At 44.9% G+C, this 25,111-nt stretch overlaps 1 protein-coding gene across 1 annotated transcript in view; it reads right to left on the reverse strand.

Moving 5' to 3' along the window:
- Window positions 1–25,111, reverse strand: part of ANO3 (anoctamin 3) — a 99,578-nt gene that overhangs the window by 49,370 nt on the left and 25,097 nt on the right. Inside the window, exons 5-8 of the mRNA XM_063293127.1 lie at window positions 19,516–19,560; window positions 4,186–4,317; window positions 3,514–3,620; window positions 642–697 (exon numbers count right to left, since the gene is read on the reverse strand). Of these exons, the coding sequence (XP_063149197.1) occupies window positions 642–697; window positions 3,514–3,620; window positions 4,186–4,317; window positions 19,516–19,560 (340 nt within the window). The remainder of the gene's footprint in view (window positions 1–641; window positions 698–3,513; window positions 3,621–4,185; window positions 4,318–19,515; window positions 19,561–25,111) is intronic.

Genomic DNA, 25,111 nt, shown 5'->3' on the forward strand with positions numbered 1-25,111 from the left:
AAAACTGTATTTTTATCCTGACTACAGAACACGTATTAAATCTCTCTCCTGCCCCCCCCCAAAAAAAAACACACAGCAGTCATTTAATGCAGTGAATGGAATCAGTGGCAACTCTTTAGAACCCAAAAAACCCTGTGTGGGGAGATGGGTGGTGATAAAAATTTGATAAATAAATAAAATGTCAACCACAAATGTATAAACCAGAAATTTAAGTATCAGATGCACTACATGATCTCTCAAGGGGAAGAGTTAGTATAAGGCAGCTTTTATGAAGTATAACCTTATTGTTTTTCAGGAAAGAGTTTCAAAATACCACATTGGCTATAGAAATTAGCTTCCATATCTTAGGCTGAAACCTTCTGGATATTGATACAGAACCCCACTGTGCCTTGTGTCTGAGTAAATATGCATCAGAAGGAACTGCCTGCCAGGCAATGAAAAACATATAGTACAGTGCAAAGCTGCACAGTAGTATCAGACATGTCATCATCACTGTCAGAAGAAAAGACTTTCAGAGAAGCCTTACAGAAATGAGAAACAGAAATACTGAGCAGAAACCTAAATGTTAGACATGGGCTTCAGGAGGTTAAAGCAAACTTAGCACAGCCATACCACACTGAAAGCATTGCTACTTAAACTACCTCATGAGGTGGAAACGCAGCTTCATATGTTCCATTGCTGAGCAACCTGTTAATGCCTAAACAAAGAAGACAGGTTACATATCTTTGAAACGTTAAGAGTTATTCTGCATCAATATTAAAATACGTATCTACCAAACAATTTTCTGTAAACATTAATATAAAGGAAAATATAGATATGAACCTGTGTGTGCATGTGTACATGTGTTTTAACATGACTTGAAACATCAATGGAATAAAATTATTCTGTCTCACCACAGCCTAAACACAGCTCGCATTCTAAGGTTTGGTGAATTCTGCCTCACAATGGTAGTATCAGCTCACATTCAATGATCAAAACGCAACATTGCTAGGAATGCTTGGCCACAACAAGCCAATCCTCTTGATGTTAACTTTTCTGACATCTACTTGTAGTTGAAGTAATAGCAGAGTGCATCTGCTTCTCACAGAGCTTCAATGTCAAAAGGAAGTAAATCATTTTGGACATGTTTGGAATTTTCTCAGAATCAAACAAACTGATAAGAAGCTCCCTCAGCCTGAAACTTGTTTTCCATTTCCATTTGCAAACTGGAATATGCTGTTCTGAGGCAAGCTCTTCATAAAATGGAAGCAACAAACAGAGAAAAGTTGGAGGAAGAATTTGGTAAGTTGTAAGCTACAGCTTGCAACCATAGAATCATCTTTACCCAAGTACTCTTTCTTTTTTTACTTCCAAGCACAATGGTTTGGGGAGGAAATCAAAGAGATGTGCTAGAAATAGTTTTTATAACTTCTGTTTGGCCACAAAAGCAGTGGGCAGAAACAATTTGAGATACTGAAAAATGCTTTAGAGAGCAACATTTTCTGGGAATCACTATGGAGGCCATCCTTATACAATAGCTTGCTTCTTTAACTCAGAAACATTTTTATTTTTGATTGGCTTATTATTATGGTATACAAACTTTTCTTTTTCTTTTTGCTCAAGTTGGCATTAGGCATAGAGCTCTCCCTTAGTCTCCCTAGCATGGTTGTTTCTTGGCTGTTGGTGACTGTTTTATTAAAGGTGGTGGCCCACTGCTCATGTCAGGAAAGATCACACCACCAATGATTTTTTTCAACAAGTAAGGTTGCTAAAGCACTAGAAGAAGTGGAGGAGCAGCAGAGAATGGGGGTAAATCCTGAATGAGTGCACAGCGAGGGAGAACAGAGACCAAATATTGTCTTACCTTTATCACATTTGCCAGGAGACTCTGGTGGAGGTGCAGGAGCACCTTCAGCTATTTTGTGTGTCTATATAGGCCTGGGGTGTGGAGGTGGCTGCTGCCATTGTGGACACATGGACACTTTGGGATTGCACAGTTGGACAACACTGAAGACCAGGCTGGTGGAGAGTTGCCAACCCTACAGCAATCTCCTGTGCATCTAGTCCTATACCGTGACTCTATGGGATGTCTGGGAGGACTCTGAGTGTATCTGGAGGGTGGGGGCTCTAGTATTGTGGCATAAGGGTATATAAATTGGTATGTGTGGTGGCATGGGCAGCAGCTGAGTACTATTTTGATAGTGGGTCTGGAGGTTTGACTGGTTGGGGATATGGAGGCTACCTTTTGGCTACAAAAAAAGGAGAGGTCTGCTCAACTCTGGCAGGAAGGTTTGAGTGTAGTCAAATCCTTGTAGTATTGGGCCAAGGGAGATTTGGCACAGAGCATCAGGTGGGCTGTTACAGGGGAAGGGAAGCTTCCAATGTAGTGACAATCTCAACTTCCAAATTAATGGCTCCATATTGGGGTCAGATGGCCAGATTGCTGGAGAACAGCTCTCTTGGTAGTAAGACCACCTTCATACATGACCTGATGGTGGATGAGTCTGCACATCTGGCACACATTATTGAAACCTGGCTGGCCAAGAGCAGTGATGCTCCCATGTCCAAAATCTGCTCAGTGAGATATCAGATCCTTCAGCAGACTTGATGCCAAGGTCAGAGATGGATGGTAATGGCCTTGATTGTGCTCCTGAGATAGTGGGATATAAATGCCGATATGTTAGGTTGGGCTGTAGAGACCAGCCTTGGATCTGCTGGTGTATATGAAGGACTGTCTTCTCCAACCTGTATTGGCATGACCTACTAAAGCATTGAGGGAGAGAAACTCCTCACAGTCCCACACTTCATGGAGATGAGGGGAACCACAGCTAGAAGATGCTGCTTCTCAGTGGCAGTGCCAATGCTGTGGAATGGTGTTCCTATGGAGATCAGGCTAGGCCCTTTCTTGGTGGATTCAGATGTTTGTTAAAAACAGAGTTTTTCAAGACAGCATTCCAATGATGCTCACGCACTATGCCATCTTTAACCTGTTATTGGTTATTAATTTTAATCATACTATTATGGATGCTTTAATTTTATTATTTAATTTAGTTTGTTTTAATCATACTATTGTGGATGCTTTATTTTTTTTACATATCTTGTAAACTGCTGAGAGTCATGACATTTTAGCACAATATAAATTTGATAAATAAATACTAAATCTTCATATTCTGTTCCTTATTCCCACCAATATTTTCTGCCTAACTGCTAATACAAAGAATGAAAGATCCCTATTTCCTGCTAAAGGTATTGCCTGAGTACACAATAAATAAATACACAATAAAGAACTTGCAGAAGTCCAAGAATCAGGGTGAGGGAAGTTGTGTATAGCTTGTAGATCTTTTCTTTCCTTCTTTACTCAAAAATAAGCACTGGGGCCTCAGTCCTGATTTTGATCATTCCGACTATTGTCCCAATTCGAGTCACCTGTGTCTGGGATTTTCATTCTCGACTGAACATTTTTTATTGGGAGAATTGAGTTGGTAACAGCAAGAATTCCAGCACTTATATTATTTTATTAAAATGAACTTGTACCCAGTTTTGGTTTTCCATCTTCATACTTTGTTCTCTGTAGCATATGGTGTACTATCCTACTCCTTGTAGAGTTGCTGAAGAAGCTGTCTTTGTTGTTTATTGTAAAACTGTTGAAGAGACAGTTAATATCAATTAATGTTGGAAACAGCTGTCAACATACCAGCATAAAATATTTTTCATAATGAATAAAATTTTATCAAATTTCAAATATAGATCTCGACATTTTTTGTTTTATTTATGCTGGTTGGAAGCTGTTTAAAGCTGTTATAATAGAAGAATCAAATATGATCAAACAAACAAAATCTGCTTTGCTCAGAGAACTTGAAACAGTTGCTTGAAACAAGCTACCATGAAATGGAGCAATCACAGAGAACATCTTAAAACAATTATCAGTTCAAAGCACTAAACTGGATCTCATGTCTTTTAACTGTTAGGAAGGGTGAGTTAAGAAAGTGAACTTTAGCTGAGTGGAATCAGCTTCTGATCAATGCGGCTGAAAATCGTTCTGTAACTTATGCTGAATATAGGCTCCAGCATTTTTAGAATATACTTTCCATTCAGTTTCAACATCACTCATCTGCTAATGGTGGTTACTGTTATGTTAGCTGCTGAGAAAAAAAAATGAACATTACTGCTGGTCTCCTATGATTATATTTTAAGTCCACCACATACTGATGAATACGTGCTCGGCTGAAAGGAGCTGTGTAGCAGTCTGTCTCTTCCAGGTCAGGAAGGGCTTCTTTATCAAGTTTCATGGGATTTCTGGGCAACCAGCTTTTCAGTTCCCTCATATTCCTCTGGAAACTGGGTGAAAAAAAACCCAAAACATACATTTTTTAATTAACATATGTCTCCTGTAGCTTTCATTATATATTTGGCATGCTGAAATGGATACTGGAAGGACAATGCTTAGGCTTCAAATCAATAAGGAACAGTCACATAGTCTCTAAAACTGTTTCTCATTTGAAGCAAAACAAGAGACAGATATACAAAGTCTATAAGATAAAGAATGAAAATGGCTCTCATTTCCAACACAGTTCTAATGAGGGAGGGGAGAAGGAGGGAAAAGGCCAGCAGGAACACTCTAAAGTAGCCTTTTCCAGCCTGGGTGCCTTCCAGGTGTGGGGACGCCAGCTCCTGCAATTCCCCAGGCAGCATGGCCAGTGATGTGAGCTGGACCACACATCTCTTTGAAGCCCAGTTTAGGGAAAGATTCTCCCAAGTGATACATGCAAGGACTGAATAATGTTCCACTGAAGACTGAACTAGAACATAGACAAAACGACTGTCATCCTGCGACAGTGTCTCATTGTTTAGTTAATCGTACACAAAAGATACCCCAGTCTGGATTGGAATCAGTGCCAGTGGGAGTCTAGGGAGTCTAATATTTTCTTGCTCCAGCCCCTCCCTGTATCACCAAGGAGTATTAAATATAAGATAAGATCTTGATCTGATTGGTATTTATGGTGTCAGAGCATTGCTGCTACTGTTTGAAATTAAAGCTCGTTATCTTTAATAGCACGAAGGGGAATCCACAGTCTAATGTCATGTGATGTCTGGAATCCTGTGAATAATATGGGTAAGATAGGGACAGAGCAGGACAGTAATGGTAGCAGAAAGATGAAATGCAAGCTTGCTCTCTCTTAATTTAGGGAAGGGGAGTTATTCAGGAGAGTAAGTCCATGCTTCCCCAAATTGAGGGAATAACTTAAGGACCTCTCCAGCAATCCTAAATCCCTCTGAAGCTTAACAGACATTTGAGGATGTTCTATAGCTATTCACATGCTCCTTGGCAATTCAGCTAAATAGATCAGGCAGACTTAGCTTTAATCGATACAGACTGCTTATTTGTGCATATAAATGGGTGGGGGGTGCTGCATTAAAACCCTGCCAGTCTTAATAAATGCTTAGTAATTAAAAAGAGAGAGAGTGGGTATGCCACATAAATTTAGTGTCTGATTCTGAAAGAGAATTCATCTTTATTTACAATCTATATCCTGTTAAAATCAGTGCTAGGAATCCATAAATGTAATATTACATCCATTGGACCTACAGGATATTTGACTGTGCTTCCTGGTGGAACATTTTATATAATGATTCACGTCCCAATGAAAGAAGTCCATGGTGAGCAGGCTAAAAACTGGGAGACTGTGAGTTCTAGTCCCACCTTAGGCACAAAGCCAGATGAGTGACCTTGGGCCAGTCATTCTCTCTCAGGCCTAGGAAGGAGTCAATAGCAAACCACTTCTGAAATCTTGCCAAGAAAATTGCAGGAACTTGTCCAGGCACAAAACAAACAAACAATGCTCTCCCCCCCACCAAAAAAACCCCCCTTAAGACAGCATTAGGTACATGACCAAGATATCTGTGGGTGTATAGGCGAAGGGTGGTAGGTAGGCTGGCTGACTTGGTTCTGGGTGCTGAATGCTTTGCAGAAGCACTCAGGTATCAAGATTGCTCAACTATTTTGGAAGATTATCATCTAGCTCTTGTGTGTGATGGGGCTCTTTGATCTGGAGGAGGGAAGTCAAGGATCAGGGTCATAGGTTTTCTAAGAGGGAGAAGGCAAACAGTGACATCACAGATCTGATGGGCATAGGGAGAGATGGCAAGAAACAGGTCGTGATCTGATTACAGGTATCTGAAGCACTAGTCAGTTTCCATTGGGAATTTGAGGTAGTCCTTGGTTCTCTTGCACAGCTTGATCAAGGCCTTAATTACCCCTGTGCAGGCTCTTCATGTGTGTGGATCCCAGAAAACCTTCTGGTTTTCAGACAAACTCCAGGAGATGGAGCAACTTAAGGGGAACCTAGATTGTCATTGGAGGAAGATGATGAGCAAGTCTAACTAAGCACAGGCCAGAGCCTTTATTAAGGATTACCTTAATCATCCTTGTGATGATAAGGATGGAGAAACATACTTATTTCTCCCCTCTTACTGCATCCACAGATAGCTCTCTGGTGACTTGGTCCCTCCTGGGTAAGCAGGGGCCAAGGAATCCCTGGAGGGTTGTTGTGAGGTTTATTCTAGGCATCTGTCAGATAAAGGCTCTTCAATTTGCTTAGAGTTGGACTCTGGCTGCATAGGTTCTGTGGAATTGATTGAGAAAGAGTTTGAGCCTGTTGGTCCTGAGGAAGTTGACAGGGTTCTTTGGGCATTGAGTCCTGCCACCATTAGGTCCATGACTCTCCTCACTGCTTAAGGCCTTCTGGGAGGTAACATGCAATTGGATCCACATACTGGTACATACGCTTCTTTGTGGGAGGGGACAGGTCTGCCTGTCTTAATGGAGGTGGTGATTCACTCTCCCTTCAAGAAGCCATAATTAGATCCAGGGGTACTGGAGAATTTTGTCTGATTGTCTTTTTGTTGGAAAGGTTGTTGAGAATATAGTAGGCTTGCAGCTCCAAAGGGTACTGGAGGAGACAGAAAAACGTGGACCTACTTCAGTCAGATTTTAGGCCAGGTTATAGCAATGAGATGGCATTGATTGTGCTCGTAAATGGCCTCTGTTGGGCTCAGGATGAGATAGTGTATCCTAGCCCTCCTTGTTCTTTTGTCAGTTTTCAGTACCATCGACAATAGTATTTTTCTGGACTGGCTGAGGGTGTTGAAAGTGAGGAACACAGTTTTATAGTGGCTTTCCTCCTTCATTTCAGGCTGGTTCCAGTTGATATCATGAGGGAGAGAGGTATAACCCTAAGTTTCTGCTTTATCAAGTGCTGCAGGGCTCAACTCTCTCCCCATTCCTATTTGCTATCTACATGAAGCCACTGCATGAGGTCATCCATCACCATTGGTTACTTAGTTATATATCTGGGCCATGGACCATCTAAGTGATGCTGTCAAAATTCTTTTCTAGTCCCTGGAGGTTGTGAAGGTCTGGATGAGGAAGGACAGGTTTTGATTCAACCCTAGAAAGACAGAGTGGCTTTGGTACCAGGACGCCCTAGATCTGTAGATCTTCCATTGTTAGCTCTGGATGGGGTGACTCTCCCCCAGACTGAGTTAATGAGCAATCTCTTGGATTTATGGCTCCTGCTTGAGGAGCAGGCAGCAACTGTAACTAGGAGGGCTTTGCACAGTTCCATTTTGTGTGCCAGCTGCAGCCACTTCTAGATTAAGAGGCACTGCTTGTGGTTATTCATGCTTTAGCCATTTCCTGATTGGACTACTGCAATGTGTAATTCTTGAAATGTGGGATTGCTCTTGAAAACCATTCTGAAACTGCCACTCCTTATAAATTCTCTAAGAGCATAGAAACAGAACACATATACCAGGCTCCATTCCACTAGAGCCTGGGGAAAGAACCAGATGTTCAAGTGCTTTCAAAAGGCTGTCAGGGTCAGGGCCATCTGAATCTCAGGGCGGAGGCTACTTCATATGGCAGGTGCCATGATAGAGAAGGCACACCTCCTAGGTCCCTAAATCTCCCACAAAAGAGATCCAGAGCATGCCTATCCTGCTAGATCTGGTGGGATGGGCCAAAACTACCAGAGATAGGTTGTCCCACAAATAATCTGGGCCCATGTATGTAGGACTTTAAAAGTAACAATTAGCACTTTAAACTGCCTCTGGGAGCCTACTGGGAGCGAATACAGCTCACAGAGCAGTGGTATTATGTAAGCATACCATGGAATGCCCAATACTGCCCATGCTGCTGCATTCTCCAACGTCCATGTAGAGTATGTCGCAATAGTCCAGGCTGGAGGTGATTAATGCATGGGTGACCATGAGCAGTGCCTCCCATCTAGGAATGGGAGCAACTGGTACACAAGATGTAATTGTGCAAAGGCTTTCCTGGCCACAGCTGCCACTTGTCCTCAGACAGGAGTCACAAGTCCAGGGGGACCCCCAGGTTGTGCACTAATTCTGCCTGGGGGAGTGTTACCCACTTCAAAGTCAATGATGGAAGATCACTAGATCTCTGAGGACTTTTGATAACAATTATAATAATTTGTGTAGAAAAACATGAGGCCTTAAGTCTGCAGTAACAAATGCAATGACTTTGTCACAGCTACTGAAAGGGAAGCTGGGAGTGAATAGTTGTCCTTCTAATGGACAACTATTTCGTGGTAGGGAAGTCACGGTTTCTTCAATGAACTTGGTGTATACTATATCCTTTTCACATTGGCTAAAATGTCACTGAAGATCATGATTGCATTTTTTCCCATGGGAACCACTGCATTGTCTATAATTGCTCCCTATACCTTCACTTTCATTGCCCAAAAGAAGGGTTTAGTTGCCTTCAGGTAATATAAGTGGGTGACGGCTGCTGACAGTCTCAATATTTCTTCAAAAAATAATTAGACGTACATCAATTTATATTCATTTGGTCAAACTGATGCCCTCTTCTGAAGAGATTTACAAGAGTACATCTCTGTCTTAAAATACAAGAGACAATATATATTGTGACAGAGTGAACATCTTCAAAACAAAACAAAACCCCACCAATACCTTGCTGCATCTATAAAGCTAAAAGTATAGCATTCTAAAAGAGTGTTTATATTCTCAAGCAGCAATTGAAAAAGAAAGTGGGTTTTTTTTTCAATACCCAAATAAATTAATTCTTCAATTTTGCTCAAGGAGGAAAATGAAGAATCCTGTTATCCAACTTTCCCAACCTTCTAGTTTTCATATTTCATTATTACACTGTCATTCATTCAATTCAGAAAAAATAGGCATTTTCCCTCATAGTCTAATCGTGAAAAGCAAAGCTACTAGTGTAAATCTAAAATGAAAATACAGTCTGTATATATACATATAGTATCTTCAAAGCAACCAAATAAATGTTTTAATAATGGCAAGCAAATCAATTTATATAGGCACCAAATGTGAAATGACTGCAAACTGGAAAAGGATGAAACATCCTTTCAATTCAATCAGAATAAATTTTGGTTACAACTGTCAAATAGATATCATTGTGTATAAACACTCAGATTAATCCATTTTAAGCCTCTGTATTTGCATTTTAAAGTTGCTGGTGCAAATGAGGTCTATGTCAGAAAATATCAATGCAAATTGATAAGAATATGAAAGAAAGACCTTTGATCAGAGTTCTTGATGCATTGGCTAGAGGTTTTCACCCTGGCACTGTGATAAAGCTGAACCGTCATTTCCATGGACTAATAGCTATCAACCTGAATGACCTTAAACAAGGTTTAACAGAGTCATGGAAGATAAGGTTACCAATAGTGACATAGCAACTCCAGTGATATACGGTATTATTTCTAGAGACAGGGTTGAGCAGCTGTTGGAGAAAGCTCTTTTTTTCAGCATGTGAACTTCCTAAGGCAGTCCCTTATGGGAAAAGAATTGGGACTAGACAGCGATTTGGTGTGACTTAACACTGTTCTTCTGGAGTAGATTTGTTAATCTAGATGCAGGTTATCTGTGTATTACACTGCCTTTATAATGTAAGAAGCAATATTCAATTATTCCATTTATGAAAAAAATGCTCAATTCATTTCTGAATTGAAGCAGCCCCATATATGTAAAGAATTCATATATTGTAAAAAAAAAACCATCTTCAGAATCAATAGGAAGAAAATTGAAAATAAAACTTCAAATAACAACATGCCATTCTACAAATTGATGGTGTGACTGTACTGCATATTGTGGTGATGACCACCAACTTGGATAGCTTTAAATACTGATTAGTTGAATTAATGGAGAAGAAGATATCAGTGCCTGCTAGTCAGGATGGCTATCCATTACAAGCAAAACCAGAGGCATCAGGCTTTCATAGATCATTGTATTGAGAGACAGACAAGAAGAAGCTATTATTCTCAGAGATTGCTCATTGAGTTTTGGTTGGCCATTGGAAGAGAATGCTGGACTACATAATCCTTTGGTCAGATCTAACATACTTCATATAGGACTCTTTATTGATCCCTGGAAGTCACATGGAAGTCCCCTTGGATACCTTGATAGCATAAACAAAGAGTATCTGGTAACTCTATGCTTTTAAATGGAATTATGAGCATGCACCCAGCTGTTAAAAAGATTACATGGGCATGTAAGAACAAGCCATCAGAAAGGCATATTTCACAATGTGCAAATGCAGTTCCACTTATGTTTAGTAAAGCTTACTGTCATGAGTGCCGTTGAGCTAAAGTAATCAGCGCAATGGCACTCATGACAATGACAAGGAAATAGGTGAAGGGGTACAAGTTAAGTAGCCATCAACCCACAACGACTAACGGCTAACAAACAATAGATAAACGGATCACGGAGCCACCCAAGCCATCAGCAGCAATACCACGGGGATCGCCCAGCTGAAAGCAATCAGCAGAAGAATGAAAACCTGAGGATGGGCGATCCTGGAAACCCTCAACCAATGGCAGGGCAACGCATGGGACAAAGGGGGGTGACGTGACCGAGAGCGAGGGGGCGCTGACCGGCGCGGGGTATTTAAACCCCGCACCGGCGCGCTCCTGTCACTCTCAGCTTTTTTCTAACAACGTTGTACCTATCCTGAAATAAACCAGAGCCTGCTTTGCAACCCAGTGTCTGAACGTTATTCAGAGGTAGGCAGCGCATGACATAAAGCTGAGAGTCATAAACTCAGCCTCGCCGAGCCCCACCGGACGACAACGAGCCGCGGGAGGAGTAGACGGCGAGAAGACCAGCAAGATGAGGCCGGAACGGCGCGGGCAAGGAGGGCGAGCCGCGCGGCAAGAGACAGAGGAGGACCGACCGAGGCCAGAGGCACCGCGGACTCCCGGAGCCATGGACGCCCACCCCACCCGACCCGAGCCTCAGCTCCAACCCCAAGGGGAGATGGCGACGGAGGCAACCCGACCGCGGGAGGGAGCAGCACGACTTCCGAAACCAGCGGAGGACCCCGCGCCCCACATCGCACCCCAGCAACGGGCGTGGAGCGACAGCCCCACGGTGCTCGACACGGAGGAGGACGACGGAGACACCCATCAGACGGAGGAGGAAGCGGACCCGCGGCGGAGGGACGATGAACCCCCCCCCCCGAGGACGCGCCAACGGAACCGGCCCCAGCGGCGGTGCGGGCTGTGGACGAGGAGGCACGAGCTGAACTCGCGGCCATGCGGGCTCAGCTGACGGAACTCCGGACCATGCTCCAGGCGCTTATGCCCCCCGCGCCACCCAATGACGTCCCCGCACAAGCCTACACCCCGAGCGAAGCACCGAACCCACACGAGCCAGCGGAGAGCCAGCAGACGGCACAGGCGGCCGACACCACATCCCGGGAAGCGAGAGGCGGGGCCGCGCAAAACGCCCGGGCCCCAAAGGACTTCCCCATCTTCTTCGATGGGACCCCCGCAAAACTCTCGTTTTTCGTCACCAACGCTAGGGAGTTCATGGGGAGGCACGGACACTCCTATGACTCCGAGGCCGACAAGATCGGCGCCGTGGCGATCAAACTCCAAGACAGGGCGGCGGACTGGTACGTCCAACTGTACGAGTCCAGCTCCCCCGCCCTCGCCACCTTCCCTGCTTTCATCAACGAGATGAAAAACTATTTCGAAGACCCCCTAGCTAAAGTACGGGCGAAAAGCGCACTCCAGAGACTTAAACAGGGCGCACGCACGGTCCCTGACTACGCCCTGGAGTTCAAAGCCCTCGCGGGAAAGGTCTGCGACTGGTCTGAGACCACCCTGCTGGAAATCTTCAAAAAGGGGCTCAACCGCGACGTTCTCCAATGGGCCCTCTACCGCGACGACCCAGAAACGTTACACGGGTGGATCCACCTCGCGGGGAAAGCCGAACACGCGCACCGCACCTTCCTTATGACAACCACGGAAGACACAAACTACGTCGGGAAAAAGGTACCCGCACCACACGGGGGGATGGCCGGCCCCATATACCCAAAAAAGAAGTTCAACCGGGAGCCCTGCGGGAGGTGTGGCAAATTAGGGCACAAGACGGCGGACTGCTTCGCCAACCGACCGCCGACCAGCGCGCCCAAGCCCGCCCCGAAAATTAGCCCCAAACCACCCAACCCGGGGCCGCCCCCTCACCGCCGAATGACCGTGGCCACAGCGACACCGGAAGAGGGCTGGGACGCTTACTGGGGAGAAGAGGACAATACCGACCCCGACCAGCCGGCGGGAAATGCTCCCCGCTTGCCCTGAAACGCGTGGCGAGGCAGGCGGCGGGACAGCAACGCGAACCACCTCAACGAAACGACAAAAGCTCCGTAATATTGGCAGCAATTCAACTCTCTGCCGGCAACGGAGCCACCACGGCCGCGGCACTAGTGGACTCGGGGTGCTCAAAAAACCTTATCCACCCCGACCTAGTCGCCAAACTCGAACTCCGCTGCTTCCCCCTCCCCACGCCGCTGGCATTCCACCAGCTGGACGGCTCCACAGCGGGGGGGAAACCAGCCACGCTACAAACCGAGCCGGTCACCCTGCAAATGGGCACTCACACCGAGCGCACATCGTTCGTAGTCACGCCCATCGGACGGCCCATTGCAGTCCTGGGGATGCCATGGCTCGCGAAAAACAACCCGCGGATCAACTGGGCGACCCGCACCTTCACATTCGGCGACGGCGAGTATCGAGCACCAGTACCAGCTGGCAAAAGCAACCCCACGGTAGGACGAGCGGAGGCGACCACACAAGACAACGCCGCTACCACTGCAGACCTACCGGAACAATACGCCGACTTCTCCGAGGTCTTCGGAGAAGCAGAGGCAGACCAACTACCCCCCCACCGCAAGACGGATTGCCGAATCGACCTACTGCCCGACGTCCCCCTACCTAGACCAAAGATCTATTCGATGACCCCGAAGGAGATGGCAACCCTCCGGGAGTTCATCGATAAAAACCTAGACAGGGGATTTATAGAGCCAGCATGCTCTCCGGTCGGAGCCCCCGTCCTATTCCGGGAGAAGAAAGACGGGACCCTACGGCTCTGTACCGACTACCGGGGCCTAAACGCGGCTTCCCTGTCCAACAAATACCCCTTACCCCTGGTGAAGGACATGCTCGCCCACCTGTCCACGGGCAAAGTCTTTTCCAAATTGGACCTGCGCGAGGCGTACTATCGCATCCGAATCAGGGAGGGGGACGAATGGAAGACGGCGTTCAACTGCCCCCTAGGCGCTTTCCAGTACAAGGTACTGCCCTTCGGACTCGCGGGGGCCCCTGGGGTGTTCATGCAGCTCATCAATGAGGTACTGCATGAACATCTGTTTAAAGGGGTCCTGGTCTACATCGACGACGTCCTTATTTACACAAAAACATACGAGGAACACGTAACCTTAGTCAGGCAAGTCCTCGACAAGCTCAGAAGGGCGCAGCTCTATGCAAAGCCCGCAAAGTGCGAGTTTCACAAAGACCGCCTAGACTATTTGGGGTATCGAATCTCCGGGGACGGCATCGAAATGGACCCCGCAAAAGTCGAAGCGGTACTAAACTGGGAGCGGCCCCGCAACAGACGGCAACTACAGAGCTTCCTGGGATTCGCGAATTTCTACAGGTCCTTCGCCCGGGGGTTCGCTGAGATAGCCCTCCCCTTAACGGACCTCCTCAAAACCAAAGGGGTGGGGGACACCAGACGCGCCAAGAACCCAGGCACAGTGCTGAATTGGACTCCCGCGTGCCAGACCGCATTCGACAAGCTGAAAGCGCTGTTCACGACGGAGCCAATCCTCGCGCACCCGGACCCAGAACGGCCGTTCGTGGTCCAAGCCGACGCCTCAGACTTCTCCCTGGGAGCCATCCTCCTACAAAAAGACTCCACGGGGCTCCTGAAACCATGCGCCTACCTGTCAAGGAAGTTCTCCGAGACAGAGAGGCGATGGCACGTCTGGGAGAAAGAAGCCTTTGCGGTGAAATCGGCACTAGAAACATGGCGTCACCTACTCGAGGGAGCCACCCAACCATTCGAGGTCTGGACGGACCACCGGAACCTCGAGGCCCTACGAACGCCTAGACGCCTTAGCCCAAAACAGGTCCGATGGGCACAATTCTTCAGCCGCTTTGATTTCCAGTTGAAGTTCATGCCGGGCAAGAAGAACTTCCTGGCCGACGCCCTCTCCCGACTGCCCCAAGACGAAGAGCCCGCCCCAGACACCATTGGGACGGTCCTATCCGCCTCGCAACTGGGGATGGCCGTGACCACCCGAAGCGGCGCACGAAGGCAGCTCGACGCTACGGCGCAGCCGACGGCGGGACAACCGGCGACGGAAAGAAGGCAACCGCAACTACCAGGGGGAATGCGCACGGACCTCGCCGCCGCCCTCAAAACCGACCCCTGGTTCCTGGCAAACCCCGACAAGGTAACGATGGCGCAAGACCTAGCATGGGGGGAAGGCAGAATCTACGTCCCGGACTCGCAACGCCAGGCGATCTTGCATAGGTCACACGACGCCAAGCAAGCGGGACACTTTGGGTTCCTCAAGACCCTACACCTAACACGGCGGCAATTCTGGTGGCCCGCGCTCAGGCGAGACGTAAAAACCTACGTGGCGTCCTGCCCAACGTGCGCTAGGGCCAAACGGGCACCAGGCAAACCCGCGGGGCTATTGCAACGGGTGGCAGAACCCTCCCGCCCATGGGAGGAAATCTCTATGGATTTTATAGTGGACCTCCCACCCAGCCAGAAGAAAACGGCCATTTGGGTGGTGAAGGACTACTTCTCAAAGCAGGCCCACTTCATCCCCTGCACGTCAGTCCCATCCTCACAACAACTAGCCAAACTCTTCCTCATCCACGTGTACAGGCTACACGGATGTCCCGCACGTGTGGTGACCGACAGGGGCACACAGTTCACCTCCAAATTCTGGCGGGCCTTCTTGAAGCTGACGGGGACCCAACAGGCCCTGTCTACGGCTTGGCATCCGCAGACGGACGGAGCCACTGAGGTTCTTAATGCCACCTTAGAGCAATTTATACGATCCTATACGAACTACCACCAGGACGACTGGGCTGAACTGCTCCCGTTCGCCGAAGTCGCATACAACAACGCCGTCCACACGAGCACGGGAAAAACCCCGTTCGAAGTAGTCTCGGGGCGCGACTTCGTCCCCATACCGGAGCTACCTCAACCCCCGGAACCCCAGGTGGACGCCAGCGACTGGGGACGGAAGATCGCGGAAGCATGGCCAGTAATCACGGCGGCGCTGAAGGAGGCACAGGCTGCTTACAAAGAGCAGGCCGACAAGCACCGGCGCCAACAACCGACGTTCCAGGCGGGGGATATGGCCTATCTCTCCACCAAGTTCCTAAAGTCAACCCAACCCTCGAAAAAACTGGGGCCTAAGTACATCGGGCCGTTCCGAGTCACGCAAATAGTGAACCCGGTAGCAATACGCCTGGACCTGCCACACAACCTCCGGAGGCTCCACCCGGTGTTCCACACCAGCCTCCTAAAACCGGCAACCACCTCCCGATGGCACCCAAGCACGCCTCAGCCCGCACCGCTTATGATCGACGGGCAACACCACTTCGAGATAAGGGACATCCTCGACTCACGCAAGCAACGAGGAACCCTACACTATCTGGTCAGGTGGAAACACTTCCCCCACCCGGAATGGGTGGCGGCGCACAACGTTAAAGCGCCTGACCTGACCAGAGCATTCCACCGGGCATACCCCGACAAACCGCAATCAAGGTCAGCAAAACCAACCCCCCCCCCCGCAGGCCTCCCCCCGCCTCCCGTGCCCCAAGGGAAGGGGCCCCCCCCAAGCCCGCGACTTGGGTGGACCTCCCCCCCCCCGGGACTCACTCCCCCCGCCCCGGGCCCACGGGGTGGTGACAAACGATCGCCAGCACCCTCCCCCCGCCCCCTGGCCGCGGGGGAGTGGCAAGCAAGTCAACAGGGCAACCTGGGGGCAACGCCCAGGAGACACAACAAAGGCGACGCACTCCAAATAAGCAAAAAAGGGCCCTACCTGGAGCTGAGCAGCACCCGACCAGCCACGCCTCTCGCCTCGCCGAACTGAGCCAAACAAACAGGGTGTGGTTGGAGCATGCGCACGCCAGGTCAGAACCCGAGCATGCGCACCATGGACACACCCTGGGAAGGCACGTGGTAGAGGGAGGAGCAAAGGGAGGGGCGACAACTACTCCGGCGGGAACTTTGAAAGAAAAAAAAAAAAAAAAAAAAATGGCGTTTTGACAGCTCCATGGGGAAAACCCAGAAACCCGGGGGAGAACACTATTCGGAAAGGGGGCAGTATGTCATGAGTGCCGTTGAGCTAAAGTAATCAGCGCAATGGCACTCATGACAATGACAAGGAAATAGGTGAAGGGGTACAAGTTAAGTAGCCATCAACCCACAACGACTAACGGCTAACAAACAATAGATAAACGGATCACGGAGCCACCCAAGCCATCAGCAGCAATACCACGGGGATCGCCCAGCTGAAAGCAATCAGCAGAAGAATGAAAACCTGAGGATGGGCGATCCTGGAAACCCTCAACCAATGGCAGGGCAACGCATGGGACAAAGGGGGGTGACGTGACCGAGAGCGAGGGGGCGCTGACCGGCGCGGGGTATTTAAACCCCGCACCGGCGCGCTCCTGTCACTCTCAGCTTTTTTCTAACAACGTTGTACCTATCCTGAAATAAACCAGAGCCTGCTTTGCAACCCAGTGTCTGAACGTTATTCAGAGGTAGGCAGCGCATGACACTTACTCTCAGACATGAGAGTCAGTTTGGTTTAGTGGTTAAGGCACTGGGCTAGGAACTGGGAGACCATCAGTTCTAGTCCTGCCTTGGGCACAAAGCCAGCTGGATGACCTTGGGCCAGTCGTTCCCTCTCAGCCCTAGGAAGGAGGCAATGGCAAACCACTTCAGAAAAACCTTGCCAAGAAAACTGCAGGGACTAGTCCAGGCAGTCTCCAAGAATCAGACATGACTGAAAAGATTAAAAAAACAAAACAAAAAACCTCTCAAACATAGTTCTACAGGACTGCATTCAAAAATGTGTTTTCTTAGCGGACAAAAACTAAATACACAAAAGGATTTACATTTAAGATGTAACACAATATAGTGTATTTTGTTTGGTTGTGGGTGGTATTGCTTCTTCCCTTTCCTTTATTCCTCTCCAAGTGAAAAGTAAAATGTTGTTTGTTTCTTTCCAAATGAAAGCCTCCTTCCCAGGAAAGGACTAAAACATCCCTGGGGTCACATTCTAGGTGGCTTTGGCATTAAAATCATTGAAGACATCCATCCGTCTATGATTACCCTTTAGGAATCTTGCCTGACAGAAGAACCCAAAGTTTAGAGAACACACACACACAAGACCTGTAATTCTGATTATAAGTCACTTTTTAAAATTTCAATATTCATCATAATAATTCCATAAGGAATAAATGTCATTTTTATTAATGTTATCTGAATGTGATTCCTGCCTAGATTTTTTTTTCCTTGAGAGAAAATGGTTATTTCACACATCATTTAAAGCAAGTTAAGTATAAATTATATAAGAAGATATATCTGATAAAAAGCAAGCACGTGCATGACTGGGGAGAGGAGGTAAGCAGTTGTAAATTTTTCTTATCAAATCCTGCAGTCTATGAATATTTAATATCTCCATGTGAAAAGCAATAGTTTCCACACCACATATATATTTAAAATAATTAACATATGAAACATCCTGAATATTAACAAGCTGTATTTGACCTTAATCTCATTATTTTCACTTAATTTAGATACTTAAACCATATCAATAACAAAGACAATGTAACACCCTAATTGCCAAGATGATTACTTTGAGACAGAGTTAAGAGCATTCTGTCATTCTGTTTCAAAGTATTATGTTTTTGCTTCTCCTTCCAATTAAACTTTGGTATGGAATAAATCCATCACAGGGAGAAATTGGCTTTACAACAAGACAACTTCACCTTCTGTTACATGGAAACAACAACAACACCTTGCCTAATGGTGTGTGATGGAAGTGCAGTAGAACTTCTCTAAAATCCATGAGAAATAATATATATATGTTAAATACTGTATATTAAAAAAAAACATAGCTGGATGGAGCAAAAATTCTTCATAAATCATTTATGTTATCTTGGAAATACCAATATTTGCAAAAGTGTTTTAAAAGGTTTAGATTTAAAAGCATTAATTGGGACTTTCCACACCAGATTGTAGTTTCTCTGTGTTATCTTCAGTTCCAATGGCTCCCACCCTACTGGCATTCAAAGGGCCCTAAAGACTTGGCTCTTTGCCCAGGACTTTGGCAGGACACCCCTTTCTTCCTTTCCTTGATACCTTCTGGGTTTGTTTTCTTTGCCATCAATGTTCTTTTGTCTCCTGCTGTCTTTGTGTTTTTGTATTGTTCTTTGCTTTTAAATGTTTTTGACCATCCAGAGTGGCCGCCACCACCACCACCACCATCACCCTCCTCCTCCTCCTCCTCTTGGGGTAGGGACATGCCACTGATGAAATTGTATGCTTAGTGTACAAGATCTCAGTGTCTCTTTGTCATGTTCACCTGAAGGGGCCTTAGGCAATAGAGCAATGAAAGCTCATGGGTTGGAATCATGGGTTAGAGCCAAAGAAGGAAGACAATATTTCTGTCTCCTTCCGAAATAATGTGATGTGTGATGGTGGCTGTTGGTATCACAGGGAAATGGCTAACATTGGATGGAGATCTGTTACATGACCGGAAATCTGCTTAGACAAATTAGAGTTTCCCCAGGATCTTCAAGATAAATGTTCTTGGAAAGACTTAGTACTACATGAAAAGGAGCCAATTAAAAACTAATTTTCTACAATCTTCTTGCTACTTTTAAGATTCTTTTCTTCATACCCCTATTATTTGGAACCCCACTGTTTTAGTTACTGATAAAACATAATCATTGGTTTGGATGATGCTATCTTATTTCTGGTGAGGTCAATCACATACTTAAAGCTGAAAATAAACAGCAAAGTTCTACTGCCTCCATTATTCAACCAACTTTCTCAAGGCCCTGTGTGGATAAATTTACAACTGCTGGAATGGATTTATTATATGCAGGATGACTGTCTGGCAAAATTAAAAGCTATGCATCACCCACCAACCTGCCCATGGTTTTGCTCCTCCAGTCAGTGTAATAACATTTTTTCCTGAAAGAACAGCAAAAATCATCTGAGTACAATTTTACACAGAGGTGAAAGAAATACATATAAGAAATAGAGTTTAGTAATTTCATAACATGTACCATTACAAAATGAAAGTGGACAGAAACTCAATGGCTTGGATAAAAACTGAGCTACTTAAATTAAACATTTAACATGCCCTAAGAAGTTACAGGTTACCAAAACTTGCAGGCTGCAAGTCTTTTACTTTTCAGTTGTACATTGATTTCTTAATAGTATGAACAAAAATAATATGAATAAAAATATCAAGCTAAATTTTGTGCACAAGTCATGGGCAGTAGATAGCTGGGTGCAGAGAAAGGAACTATTTGCTTTTCTATTCCGTTTCTGTTTCAGTGGCAGCGATTATCCTTAAATGATTACAGTAAAGTTTGAATGAACCAAAAAAATCTTCCAATATTATCTGAAGTAACAATAAATGCAGAGAGGACGATTTTGGAAATACAATACATAAAGACATGCCATGAAAAATAACTGCATAGTCTCTTCATGCAGTCGGAATTTTGCCTTGCATTAATTTATCAATTTTTATGGATACACATTTAGATGTGTATTGATTTAGCTGGGAAAATTGATACATTCGTGTGGAATTCAAATTGTAGATTTTTAAAAGACAAATCACACTTAAAAATAACTGCTACCTCCCTACCCCATGCAAACAAAGATCGAGTGACCTCATCTCTAAGCCATGGGTAGGCAACACAGTAGGTGTTGGTTAAAAGTGGCACTCAGTAGCCCCTTCTTTCCCACCATGATAGCTGCTACTAAGGCTCTCTACTAACTCCCCATCAGTTTACCAGATTGGATGCATAGCAGTACCCTCTTTTTCATAGTAAAATAAAGCACATTCCTTGACTACTCAGTGATAATCTGACTGGCAGGCTCCCTGGAATTATTAGAAAGAGAGTTATTCCAGTGGAAGAGGAGCATGACTGGGGAAGCTTCGTATGTATGTATGTATGCACTAACTGGTACCATACATATGTACCTCGCTAACTGGTAAGCAGTGCAATTCACAGTGGTGAAAAGTTCCATTCTTGCTGTAAGCTGCTAGACTGAGCCAGGGGATCATATGAGATTGAAGATATGCTACTGGAAGGGAGGACAATTTACCAACTTTGTTATGGTAATGACATAACACAAAGGAATCTGAACTAAACCAGCTTCTACAGTAGGACCAATCTACAAGTGCTAGTTGTTGAGCAAAGCCAAACAAAATTCTGTATGTTGGGTAGGAAATTGTAAGAATGAGATTTGTGTTCTGTAAGACAATTATGACTCTAGTGGAAAACCACAGGAACAATTCTGGGTAGTGAATCCAGTTTTCAGTGGTAAAAGGTTTTAATGGTGTATGAAGCAGAGCAAGTCATTTTCATTTGACAAAGAACAGATTCTATGTCTTAATTTAATTTCAATTATATCCCAATTCCCACCTTTCCTATAGAGTACAGAATCAATGTAATTTAAGCAATGCAGTTACATCATTACCAATTGAAGCGAATATTTGTAGCTCAGGATTGAACTGTGGCATGCTTGGTGCTCTCTGAGCCTTGTTGTTTTCTTGCAGACGTTTCATTGCCAGACTAGGCAACATCTTCAGTGTGAAAAGGGAGTGGAGTTTCCTCTCTGTTTATATGCCATGGCTTGCCCTGCTTGTGCTGGTAGGGGTGTTGTTCTCTCCTTGGGAGTTCCTTGATTGGGCTGTTGTTTGCTGCTTGGTTGATTGCCTGAGTTAATAGTTCCTCGATTAGGGTGTATTGTGCTGTTTGATGGTTCATCTGGTGTTAATCCTAGTGTTGATTTTTTGCATATGTCTCTATTGAATGGTATCATTCAAATGAGTGAGTGAATGAATGAATGAATACACCCTAATCAAGGAACTATTAACTCAGGCAATCAATCAAGCAGCAAACAACAGCCCAATCAAGGAACTCCCAAGGAGAGAACAATACCCCTACCAACACAAGCAGGGCAAGCCACGGTATATAAACTGAGAGCAAGGCCCACTCCCTTTTTGCACTGAAGATGTTGCCTAGTCTGGCAATGAAACGTCTGCAAGAAAACAACCAGGCTCAGAGAGCACCAAGGACTCCACAGTTACATCATTGTCATTTGCAGTCAAGTTCCACTGCTTCACATCTTCACAATTGCATTAGAGATAAAAAAAAGGGCAAGAATAATCTGAGTATGCAATAGTGCCTGCACACTACAAACTGACCTGAACCATCAAGCACTTAATCTCACTCTGCATTATTTGGAAGTCATTTCACTAATAAATGCAGCTGTGGTGAACTACTGTACATGCTAATTTGGTGCCAGCTCCTGCATGGGATAGCAGCACTATAGTTGGGATACTTATACTGATTATTGTTGTGTCTGAACCCTGATCCAGAAAGTGCTCCGAGCTTAGCATTGCATGCTATGAAATCTGTTAGAGACTGCATTCTACAGCTCAGATTAACTTTCACGTAGTCAACATGGAAGAGTTTCCATTGAGGAGAAGCAGCACGGGGGATGCATTGCTTGGGGAATGAGACCAAGGAGCCATTTAGGATCCACTTCAGAGCCTGCTGACATCCTTGCTCATGTAGCATCTTCCCATTAATAAAAGAAAAGGAACCATGACTAAGGATCTTCTGAACCACACTTGCAGTAAGACTTTGGTTACATAAAGATGGAAAAGGGCAAGACTGGAAGAAAACAGGGGAACAATAGTAGGGAGCAAGAAGAGTGAGAAACAGGAAGATATCCAGTCTGTTAAATTCAACTACAACCCAATTCTCTACCATTCAACATATGGGTTATTAGTCTTCATGTGGCTAGGGCAACAACCTCTATGTTTTGGATGTTCAGTGTTGTTCAAAGGACTTGTTCAAAAAGAAAGATCAAAGGTTGGGAATCTTTAAATATTTGGGCAGGATCAGTACCCAGAATGATCAAACACATGTCAGGGTATATAGGTTTGAGAGGCCTTTTATGATTGATGCAAGGTTGTTAAAGTATGTTTAATTTGTTTTGAATCAAAATTAAGGACAGCACTGACAAGAAAATTGCTAGCCTGATGCCTGCAGCAGTGATCTTATACCAATGCCCAAAGGGGTCCCATCCTCAGAATAATGGCATTAAGTCAGGGACAGATAATTAGAAATTATCACTTGGCATGAAGCTTCTCCACTCAGCTCAGCATTTTTAAAGGGAAGAAGGACCATTTTGTCAACCTCTGAGTTCCATCCAGGTTCGGTGTAACTTCATTTTCCCAACCTATCCCTTCTAAATGTTAGATGCTGGAAGAAGGAACATTGCAGCTGCACAGAGGCCTTTCCCTACTACTTGGAAAGCTTGTCAGGTTGGTCCTTGATTACAGAAAAGACAACATCTGTGATTATTGCTGACTGGAAACCCCTTACAGACTTTTTGCATGAAACAAACAAACAAAAAAAAGATCTTATGATTTAGGGCTTTGATGATTAGAAAAAATAGCTAATAGAAAAAAGAGAACTTTTCTTTTTGTAACCATAGAGTAAAAGGTAATTTTGAAATTGTACTCATATTTGCTGCAAAGAAAATTGGAAACTACTTCTTCCTATTTCTTTTCATTCTTTCTTTTTGCACTTTTTGTACTTCTTGCACTTCTTGCACTTTTTGTCTTTGTCTTTTGTCTTTGTCTTTTCTTTCTTTTCTTTACTTTATATTAGTTCTTGTTCATTTTTATCTTCTTTTCAAAATTCTTAATAAATATTATACATTAAAAAAAAAAGCTTGCCAAGTAGGCTGCCATGAAGCTCAGATTAAGTAGAGTAACTGGACTGCCTTTTAAGAGCACATTGGACAAGACCAGAAGAGAGATGCATGAGCAAGAAGTATGTGGGTAAGTGCTGGACCATTAGGCAACATTACTTTGCCCAGGAAACCCTCAAACCTAATTTAAGGCTTTGATTCCAACATAACAGGATTATTTATCATTAGATTTACAGTATATTCTACATTTCCTCCAGGAGCTTAAAATTCCCCATACCAACAACCCTGTGAAGGCACTTGGGTTGAGAGACAGCGGCAGGCCCAAAGTCATCAGTGAGCTATCATGGTTAAGGAAGGAGTTGAATCCTAAATCCTGTGTCTTAAATACTATACCACACTGAGTCTGTCAGTTTTATTGTAGACCTTAGAAGTGGCAGAAGAATACCAATGTGTAGAGGGTGCATCACATTCTGCTGAAGATCCAATCAGTTTTTAAATCTTAAAATCTAAAGGATTTGTCATCTAAGTGTTCTATTTATGCTTTCATTATGCAAGGAATAAAGAGCCTCGTGTGGTGCAGAGTGGTAGGCAGCAGTATTGCAACTGAAACTCTCCTCACAACCTGAGTTCGATCCCAGCGGAAGGTGGACTCTCTCTCGGGTAGCTGGCTCAGGTCAACTCAGCCTTCCATCCTTCCGAGGTCGGTAAAATGAGTACCCAGCTTGCTGGGGAAGGTGATGACTGGGGAAGGCAATGGCAAACCACCCTGCTCTAGTCTGCCAAAAAAACATTCACAAAAGTGGCGCCCCCCCCAAAGGGTCAGAAAATGACTTTGGGGACCTTTCATCTTTCTTCTATGCAAGGAATAACACTGTGCAAACTTCTTTGTTAAGGAAAATAGGAAAACTGATAAAAATGCTATCTGCTATTAATCTTTCCTAGCTCTTCTTTTATTTTATTTTTCTGGCTGAAATTAATATGAGGAGAATGCTGGATTGTTTACAGTATAGCACTGCTAAAGATCAATGTAATAATTCCCTGAAATTGATTTGTGTTTTTCTCTTAAAGCCAATGGCTCATTTTCTGACAATTGATATAATCCATAATCTACTAATTTCTGGAAAAGCCCCACTAAATTCAAGACTTCTTCTCTGGAGTAAATAACTGCAGGCTGCAGTCAATGCCCTTGAGCCAGCAGATGTACTTATCCTCCATTGGGATTAAATGCATTAAATCAGGGAACCAATTACAGCTGCTTTAATTATTTCAAAGTTTCAGAAGCTTGTTCCCTAAAACAGCTTTCAATGTGCTAACTGTACACAAACAAAGGAGCTGCATAAACTCCACTCATCAGGTGGTACCAATTCATCATATCCAAAGGGGGAACACAAATTACATTGCACAGGCTTTGAAAGTGACAGCGGTGCATAGAAAGACTCACTTTGGCTTCTGCTTTGTCTATTGCTTGTGGAATTGACAATGGGTTGGCTGAGCAATTCTAACAGAAAGCTTTGGCACACTCTAACATCTTATTTGTTCGCTGTAACAAAAATGCAAAATTGAAGATGAAGATATCTTTGCATTTGTCTGTCCCCTTCCTGGACTGTAAGCAGTAGGAAGGAAAATGGAGTAACTAACTTGGCTAGTTCTGCTGTGTGTGGTCGAGAGGGTTGGTTCCTGAAGACCTCCAGTCCTCTGAACCCTAGAACACTGTCTCAGGAATCATGCTTGTTTTCTAATATTAAAAAGTTCTCAGCAAAGATCCCATTCCCAAGGTGAT

This window comes from Candoia aspera, chromosome 1 (genome assembly GCF_035149785.1).
Source record: "Candoia aspera isolate rCanAsp1 chromosome 1, rCanAsp1.hap2, whole genome shotgun sequence".
Classification (NCBI taxonomy): domain Eukaryota; kingdom Metazoa; phylum Chordata; class Lepidosauria; order Squamata; family Boidae; genus Candoia; species Candoia aspera.